This window comes from Portunus trituberculatus, chromosome 18 (assembly GCF_017591435.1).
Source record: "Portunus trituberculatus isolate SZX2019 chromosome 18, ASM1759143v1, whole genome shotgun sequence".
Taxonomy (NCBI): Eukaryota; Metazoa; Arthropoda; class Malacostraca; order Decapoda; family Portunidae; genus Portunus; species Portunus trituberculatus.
In genome coordinates, this window is record NC_059272.1 from 9,622,544 (window position 1) to 9,631,853 (window position 9,310).

Below are 9,310 nucleotides of genomic sequence, written 5' to 3' on the forward strand. Positions count from 1 at the left end.
CTTGTATATTCGTTTTCGTTTGCTGTGGTAAATCTTGAATATGAAGAAGTCTCTCTATTTTTTTTCGTTTTTGGTAATTCTAAACTCTTAAACTTGTAGAAATCACTATTGTCTATGTGTGTGTGTGTGTGTGTGTAATTCACTGTTTGATCTGCTGCAGTCTCTGACGAGACAGCCAGACGTTACCCTACGGAACGAGCTCAGAGCTCATTGTTTCCGATCTTCGGATAGGCCTGAGACCAGGCACACACCACACACCGGGACAACAAGGTCACAACTCCTCGATTTACATCCCGTACCTACTCACTGCTAGGTGAACAGGGGCTACACGTGAAAGGAGACGCACTCAAATATCTCCACCCGGCCCGGGAATCGAACCCCGGTCCTCTGGCTTGTGAAGCCAGCGCTCTAACCACTGAGCTACCGGGCCGTGTGTGTGTGTGTGTGTGTGTGTGTGTGTCTAAGTTCTGAAAAGCATTGCGTGTAAGAAACGCGATAGTAATTCTTTCACTTTCACTTGCTTGTCTCGAGGCATCGTAGCGTCAAACAGGTTGAATGAACAGGTAGTAACTGTGTTGGTAGTGAGGCACCGCCATAAGCGCGAGATGAGAGGCTAGTCAATAACACTTTCTTGTTATAGTTAGCAGTGTGTGCTCTAGGTGATTTAGAAAGGAGGTCGTGATTATACACAAAGTCTTTCAAACTTTGTTGTTCCATCTCAATTATTGTAAAATGTGTTGAATCTTTCTTGATAAAAAGCTGTCCTCGTTTAGAAAATGTTGCCATTTGTGTTTACTTCTTAAATTTGGCCATTAGATTATTGATATCTTTCATGCATCGGACACATTCAAATATGCACCAGTCACTTGAACATTGAAACAATGTTTGTTTCCGGATCTCTCTGGTAGTTTCTGATAAACAGTAAATGTTTTTGTAAGTGAGATAAGTTGGCAGTATCTACGTATTAGATATTGTGAGGATTGCGGTAACGGAGAAAGTTGCCAGATTTCTCCATAGCAGTGTGTGAACCACCGCCTGTGTGGAGAGTGTAGAGTATTTGTGCACATACTGACATTATCTGAGTGATCTGTTTGAGTAGTCCAGCACAAGCCGGCAATATGGACGCGGTTGACAATGAATTGCTTCCGATCTCACGAAAATCGGCACGTTACAGGCAAGTTCCCACCAGCGTCCTTCCATTCAGGGGACGATGTGCAACCTCATTAATTTTCTATAGTCTTTTTTTTATTAAGACACGTTATTGCCATCCTCACTTTAGATATAAGTAGTAGCATTACACTATTAAGCAATTGTTAGCTTCTTCAGGAGTATATGATTTGTGTTCTACGAGTTTTGAGGCTTTGGGTATATGCTATGACCTCAACTCATTATTCATTCAGTGTGGCATGTGGCCGTGGTGGGAGGGTGTAGTTAGTGGCATGTGTGTGTGTGTGTGTGTGTGTGTGTGTGTGATGAGCGTCGTGAGGGTGGAGGGTGGCAGCAGCAGCGGGAGAGTCTCAACGTGATGTTGTTGCCATGGCGAAAATTGCACCATCACCAAAGTCACCTCCCGCCTTCCTGGTCCTCACAACTCGGCCGGCTACGAGTGCATGGGGTCTGTGTGCCAATCGATGTTTGAGGTGTGCGTGCGAACGGGCGCGCGCGCGCGCGCGCGTGTGTGTGTGTGTGTGTGTGTGTGTGTGTGTGCCAAAAATATTAATATCTCGTGTAACAGCTCAGTACTCAGCCTGGGGAACAATAAGCAGTAACAATGGCACGTGGCGATGAACAGCAACAAGTCTGAACATGTGCCTGAGAGACGGTCCAGGTCAGGGTTATGTAAGGCCCCGTGTACATTGCTGATTCCAGGTTATATTCCCGATGAGTACCTATGTATAAGGGTTAATGTGTATAACTATGGAGTAAGCTGTACTCGCCCACGCCAAATAATTTAATTTGGCTTACAAATGCGATAAGAACAGCATAAGCTGATACTTAAAGTATTAACCATGATTCAACGAAAGACGGCAGGAATTTCATACGTGGAGTGGTTCCAGCGGAAACAGAGAGAGAGAGAGAGAGAGAGAGAGAGAGAGAGAGAGAGATGAGGGGGAAGGTCAGACAAACATTAAATAATAATATCCTTTTAGAGTTCCGAAGCTTTTTTTTTGGTTTCAGTGAACCTTTTGGATGGAATGTTCGGGTTTTGATTTCCTCTTAATTTTAGCACTGGTTACTCAATTTGCTAATTACAGGCTTAAACCAAGGCTTCAGCAGGAACCCAGGAAACGATCTTTAAGTAAGTAGAAAAAGGGAAAAAATCGATGATTTTTAAAGTTTATTTAATATAAACTGATTATTACCGCCACCCATAAGGCGTTGTTGGCTGGGTTATCAGGATCTAGTAGACAGCGGTACCCGATTGGACATCATTATTTGGTGGAGTGCGCGGGGAGGGAAAGGCCCCTCAACGGATCGCACCCAACCTTCCTCCAACGCTTCCAAATAATGACTGTTGTCGTGCTTACCACTACTTAACCCTAAGATCTTTTACATGCTAAATATTATATACATAGTAAAATAAGAATAGAGCACAAATTAACCCCACATATTCACTCAGTCAGTCGCTATACAGAGTAGCTTCACCACACTCACGTGTTGCGGGTCCTGTAGGTGGTAGGTGAACTCGAACGCTAATACGGCGCGCGCGCTCGTGTGTGTAAGTGTGTGTGTGTGTGTGCGCGTGTGTGTGTAACTGCTTTGCAGAATGACGTCCTGATGACGATGTTACTCCTATCACACTCTGCTCTCTTTTGTCCCTCTCGTCTGTCCTGAGGGTGCCAAGGTGCTCGAGTGCCGCGGACGCGTATTAGACAGGATAACCCGCTGATCCGTCGTATAGGGGAGGCACATGTTGACGCTATTTTCACTCTAAACACCCTCGCATCTCTCTTTTGTCCTACTATTAATCAAGCTTGTCTCTACCCTTATTCGTTATTTCACTATACTCTAGTGGCGTATTAACTTCAATTTTGGCCCTTAGTATTAAAACCTTAATTAACATGTTTCACTTATGCTAGTTTTCTTGTTTCTTTATCGTCGCGCAGATCCTTTTGCATGCGGCGATAATACTGATGTAAGTCTCGTCACCCAGCTTGTGTGCTGTCTCTCCCGCCACCCATCGCGCTGTCCCTCCTATTAACCAACTTGCTGTCACTCCTGTCACCCAGCGTGCTGTCCCTCCTGTCACCAAACGTGATCCCTCCTGTCACCCAGCGTGTTGTCCCTCCTGTCACCCAGCGTGCTGTCCCTCTTGTCACCCAGCGTGCTGTCCCTCCTGTCACCAAACGTGATCCCTCCTGTCACCCAGCGTGTTGTCCCTCCTGTCACCCAGCGTGCTGTCCCTCCTGTCACCAAACGTGATCCCTCCTGTCACCCAGCGTGTTGTCCCTCCTGTCACCCAGCGTGTTGTCCCTCCTGTCACCCAGCGTGCTGTCCCTCCTGTCACCAAACGTGATCCTCCTGTCACCCAGCGTGCTGTCCCTCCTGTCACCCAGCGTGCTGTCCTCCTGTCACCAAACGTGATCCCTCCTGTCACCCAGCGTGCTGTCCCTCCTGTCACCAAACGTGATCCCTCCTGTCACCCAGCGTGCTGTCCCTCCTGTCACCCAGCGTGCTGTCCCTCCTGTCACCAAACGTGATCCCTCCTGTCACCCAGCGTGCTGTCCTCCTGTCACCCAGCGTGCTGTCCTCCTGTCACCCAGCGTGCTGTCCCTCCTGTCACCCAGCGTGCTGTCCCTCCTGTCACCAAACGTGATCCCTCCTGTCACCCAGCGTGCTGTCCCTCCTGTCACCAAACGTGATCCCTCCTGTCACCCAGCGTGCTGTCCCTCCTGTCACCCAGCGTGCTGTCCCTCCTGTCACCCAGCGTGCTGTCCCTCCTGTCACCAAACGTGATCCCTCCTGTCACCCAGCGTGCTGTCCCTCCTGTCACCAAACGTGATCCTCCTGTCACCCAGCGTGCTGTCCCTCCTGTCACCAAACGTGATCCCTCCTGTCACCCAGCGTGCTGTCCCTCCTGTCACCCAGCGTGCTGTCCCTCCTGTCACCCAGCGTGCTGTCCCTCCTGTCACCCAGCGTGCTGTCCCTCCTGTCACCAAACGTGATCCCTCCTGTCACCCAGCGTGCTGTCCCTCCTGTCACCAAACGTGATCCCTCCTGTCACCCAGCGTGCTGTCCCTCCTGTCACCCAGCGTGCTGTCCTCCTGTCACCCAGCGTGCTGTCCCTCCTGTCACCCAGCGTGCTGTCCCTCCTGTCACCAAACGTGATCCCTCCTGTCACCCAGCGTGCTGTCCCTCCTGTCACCAAACGTGATCCCTCCTGTCACCCAGCGTGCTGTCCTCCTGTCACCAAACGTGATCCCTCCTGTCACCCAGCGTGCTGTCCCTCCTGTCACCCAGCGTGCTGTCCTCCTGTCACCCAGCGTGCTGTCCCTCCTGTCACCCAGCGTGCTGTCCCTCCTGTCACCAAACGTGATCCCTCCTGTCACCCAGCGTGCTGTCCCTCCTGTCACCAAACGTGATCCCTCCTGTCACCCAGCGTGCTGTCCCTCCTGTCACCCAGAGTGCTGTCCCTCCTGTCACCCAGCGTGCTGTCCCTCCTGTCACCCAGCGTGCTGTCCCTCCTGTCACCAAACGTGATCCTCCTGTCACCCAGCGTGCTGTCCCTCCTGTCACCAAACGTGATCCCTCCTGTCACCCAGCGTGCTGTCCTCCTGTCACCAAACGTGATCCCTCCTGTCACCCAGCGTGCTGTCCCTCCTGTCACCCAGCGTGCTGTCCCTCCTGTCACCAAACGTGATCCCTCCTGTCACCCAGCGTGTTGTCCCTTCTGTCACCCAGAGTGCTATCCATTCTGTCACCTAGCGTGTTGTCCCTCCTTTTTTTTTTTTTTTTTTTTTTTTTTTTTTTTTTTTTTACATTACAAGGGCACTGGCCAAGGGAAAACAAAGTGTTGGAAAAAAAATCCCGCTGGTTGCCAGGCCCTGTTAAGAGGAAAGTAGAAAGAGAAAAAACAAAAAAATCTAAAAGGAGGGTCCAGTTAACGTAAGAGGTGTCTTGACACTCCTCTTTTGAAAGAGTTTAAGTCATAGGCAGGTGGAAATACAGACACAGGTAGAGAGTTCCAGAGTTTACCAGTGTAGGGAATGAAGGAGTGAAGATACTGGTTAACTCTTGCATTAGGAAGATGGACAGAATAGGGATGAGAAGAAGTAGAGAGTCTTGTGCAGCGAGGCCGCAGGAGGGGGAAGGCATGCAGTTAGCAAGTTCAGAAGAGCAGACAGCATGAAAACAGCGGTAGAAGACAGATAAAGATGCAACATTGCGGCGGTGACTTAAAGAATCAAGACAGTCAGTTAGAGGAGAAGAGTTGATAAGACGAAAAGCTTTAGATTCCACCTTGTTTAGTAAAGCTGTGTGTGGATCCCCCAGACATGAGAGCCATACTCCATACACGGGCGGATAAGGCCCTTGTACAGAGCAAGCAGCTGGGAGGGAGAGAAAATGGACGAAGACGCCATAGGACACCTAACTTCTTGGAAGCTGATTTAGCAAGAGTAGAGATGTGAAATTTCCAGTTTAGATTTTTAGTGAAGGATAGACCGAGTGTGTTTAATGTAGAGGAGAGGGGAAGTTGAGTGTTATTGAAGAAGAGAGGATAGTTGTCTGGAAGGTTATGTCGAGTAGATAGTTGTAGAAATTGAGTTTTTGAGGCATTGAACAAAACCAGGTTTTCTCTGCCCCAATCAGAAACAAGCACCCAGGGTGCTGTCCCTCATGTCACCCAGCGTGCTGTCCCTCCCGTCACCCAGCGTGTTGTCCCTCATGTCACCCAGCGTGCTGTCCCTCCCGTCACCCAGCGTGCTGTCCCTCATGTCACCCAGCGTGCTGTCCCTCCCGTCACCCAGCGTGTTGTCCCTCATGTCACCCAGCGTGCTGTCCCTCCCGTCACCCAGCGTGTTGTCCCTCATGTCACCCAGCGTGCTGTCCTCCCGTCACCCAGCGTGCTGTCCCTCATGTCACCCAGCGTGCTGTCCTCCCGTCACCCAGCGTGTTGTCCTCATGTCACCCAGCGTGCTGTCCCTCCCGTCACCCAGCGTGTTGTCCCTCATGTCACCCAGCGTGCTGTCCCTCCCGTCACCCAGCGTGCTGTCCCTCCCGTCACCCAGCGTGTTGTCCCTCATGTCACCCAGCGCGCTGTCCCTCCTGTCACCCAGCGTGCTATCCCTCCTATCACCCAGCGTGCTCTCCCTCCCGTCACCCAGCGTGTTGTCCCTCATGCCACCCAGCGTGCTATCCCTCCTGTCACCCAGCGTGCTGACCCTCCCGTCACCCAGCGTGCTGTCCCTTCTGTCACCCAGGATGCTGTCCCTCCCGTCACCCAGCGTGCTGTTCCTCCTGTCACCCAGCGTGCTGTCCCTCCCGTCACCCAGCGTGCTATCCCTCCGTCACCCAGCGTGCTGTCCCTCCCGTCACCCAGCGTGCCGTCCCTCCTGTCACCCAGCGTGCTGTCCCTTCTGTCACCCAGCGTGTTGTCCGTCCTGTCACCCAGCGTGCTGTCCCTCCCGTCACCCAGCGTGCTGTCCCCCGTCACCCAGCGTGTTGCTCCTACTGTCACCCAGCGTGCTGTCCCTCCCGTCACCCAGTGTGTTGTCCCTCCCGTCACCCAGCGTACTGTCCCTCCTGTCACCCAGCGTGCTGTCCCTCCCGTCACCCAGCGTGATGTCACTCCCGTGACCCAGCGTGTTGTCCCTCCCGTCACCCAGCGTGCTGTCCCTCCCGTCACCCAGCGTGCTGTCCCTCCCGTCACCCAGCGTGCTGTCCCTCCCGTCACCCAGCGTGCTGGCCCTCCCGTCACCCAGCGTGTTGTCCGTCCTGTCACCCAGCGTGCTGTCCCTCCTGTCACCCAGCGTGCTGTCCCTCCCGTCACCCAGCGTGCTGTCCCTCCTGTCACCCAGCGTGCTGTCCCTCCCGTCACCCAGCGTGTTGTCCATCCTGTCACCCTAGCGTGCTGTCCCTCCTGTCATCCAGCGTGCTATCCCTCCTGTCACCCAGCATGCTGCATGTCCCTCCTGTCACCCAGCGTGCTGTCCCTCCCGTCACCCAGTGTGTTGTCCCTCCCGTCACCCAGCGTGTTGTCCGTCCTGTCACCCAGCGTGCTGTCCCTCCTGTCACCCAGCGTGCTATCCTTCCTATCACCCAGCGTGCTGTTCCTCCCGTCACCCAGCGTGCTATCCCTCCTGTCACCCAGCGTGCTATCCCTCCTGTCACCCAGCGTGTTGTCCCTCCTGTCACCCAGCGTGCTATCCCACCTATCACCCAGCGTGCTATCTCTCCTGTCACCCAGCGTGCCGTCCCTCCCGTCACCCAGCGTGTTGTCCCTCCTGTCACCCAGCGTGCTGTCCCTCCCGTCACCCAGCAGGTTGTCCCTTCTGTCACCCAGCGTATTGTCTCTCTTGTCACCCAGCGTGCTGTCACTCCCGTCACAAAGCGTGCTGTCCCTCCTGTCACCCAGCGTGCTATCCCTCCTGTCACCCAGCGTGTTGTCCCTCCCCTCACCCAGCGTGCTGTCCCTCCCGTCACCCAGCGTGCTATCCCTCCTGTCACCCAGCGTGCTATTTCTCCCATCACCCTGCGTGCTGTCACCCAGCGTGCTATCCCTCCTGTCACCCAGCGTGCTATCCCTCCCATCACCCTGCGTGCTGTCACCCAGCGTGCTATCCCTCCTGTCACCCAGCGTGCTGTTCCTCCTGTCACCCAGCGTGCTGTCCCTCCTGTCACCCAACGTGCTGTCCCTCCTGTCACCCAGCGTGTTGTCACTCCCGTCACCTATCGTGATGTCAGTGTCGTCACCCAGCGTGCTGTCACTCCCGTCACCCAGCGTGCTGTCCCTCCCGTCACCCAGCTTGATGTCAGTCCTGTCACCCAGCGTGCTGTCAGTCTCATCACCCAGCGTTCTGTCACTCCTGTCAACCAGCGTGCTATCCCTCCCGTCACCCAGCTTGATGTCAGTCCTGTCAACCAGCGTGCTGTCAGTCTCATCACCCAGCGTGCTCTCCCTCCCGTCACCCAGCGTGCTGTCACTCCTGTCAACCAGCGTGCTATCAGTCTCATCACCCAGCGTGCTGTCACTTTTGTCAACCAGCGTGTTGTGCCTCCCATCACGCAGCTTAGATGTCAATCTTGTCACCCAGCGTGATGTATGTGTAATTCACCACTGTCGTTTGCTGGTTACCCAGCCAGCCTTTACCTTACGGAAAGAGCTCAGACCTCATAGACCGAACTTCGGGTAGGACTGAGACAATACAACACACCACAACCCCTCGAATTACATCCCTTACCTACTTGCTTGCTGAACAGGGGCAGGTGGTGAAGCTTGGCTTTGTGGATGTGCGCTTTACTGTCCTATTGATTGCTCGAGTCATTTATATTTCAGGTAGGTCTTCCACATAGCCATAGTACTTTGCCATCCTCCCGAAAGAAATATATGTCTTAAGCGAAATAATGAGGCAGGGATTAGACCGGGAATATTAGCACGAATCACCGGTCAGATTATGCCTACCAAACCAGGAGAACTTCCAGAAATGATTAGGTTCTCATAGGAGTCAGAAGGGCCGAGCGTTTGCTGCAAAACTATTTCTGCTGTTAGTGATGGAAGTCTTTGTTGGCTGCCTGAGCCTTCGAGAATGACATCTGATCTTGACAGCCGCCATTACGAACCCATGGTGAAGAAAATGGTTAGTGAATATGTTTCTTAATTGAACTTTAAATCCCAGATAGCATAACAAATGAGGGCATTGGTGAGGAAAAACTCTTAAAATTTTAATGAATGTGAGTGAAAGAAGCAATATACGACTATATTGGAGTTTTCTAGGCGTGGAACGAAATGTAACCGGAAAGGTATTGAAAATAGATTCAGGAGGGAAGCATTCATCGTGTTGTCGAGGAATATGTTAATGAATGACAGATATGAGGCAATGTGCGAGGCAGGAGAAACCCCGGAGCGTGAGGCAAACAAAGGAACAGATAGCAGAGGTGACAACAGTAGTGTTGGTGAGGTCATGTGTACACACCGAGCAGGATATCCTCCCAAGGTGACGTCATGGCAAGGTGCAAGTCATCTAAACATCGGTGCACTGAAGAGAGTGAGGGTGACGCGGCGCCTCACCAGAGCACCAGGCTTTTAGCAGAGAGTCCAGTGACCTCGAGCTGCGGCTTTGAATTATGTAGCAGAGGGGTCCGAGCTACA

General features: G+C 52.7%; 1 protein-coding gene across 1 annotated transcript; it reads left to right on the forward strand.

Moving 5' to 3' along the window:
* Nucleotides 1-1,536: 1,536 nt before the first annotated feature.
* Nucleotides 1,537-8,260, forward strand: LOC123505363 (proline-rich extensin-like protein EPR1). The gene is made up of 7 exons (XM_045256582.1): nt 1,537-1,640; nt 3,371-3,649; nt 3,881-4,066; nt 4,184-4,393; nt 4,555-4,787; nt 5,812-7,069; nt 7,117-8,260. The coding sequence occupies exons 1-7, from the start codon at nt 1,537-1,539 to the stop codon at nt 8,258-8,260; spliced, it is 3,414 nt and encodes a 1,137-aa protein (XP_045112517.1).
* The last annotated feature ends 1,050 nt before the right edge of the window (nt 8,261-9,310 follow it).

Coding starts and splice junctions, on each gene's coding strand:
- LOC123505363 (XM_045256582.1), top strand. CDS start 1,537: ATGGCGAAAATTGCACCATCACCAAAGTCACCTCCCGCCTTCCTGGTC. Junction 4,394..4,554: donor GATCCCTCCTGTCACCCAGC/GTGCTGTCCTCC, acceptor CCTGTCACCCAG/CGTGCTGTCCCTCCTGTCAC. Junction 4,788..5,811: donor CTGTCCTCCTGTCACCAAAC/GTGATCCCTCCT, acceptor TGCCCCAATCAG/AAACAAGCACCCAGGGTGCT.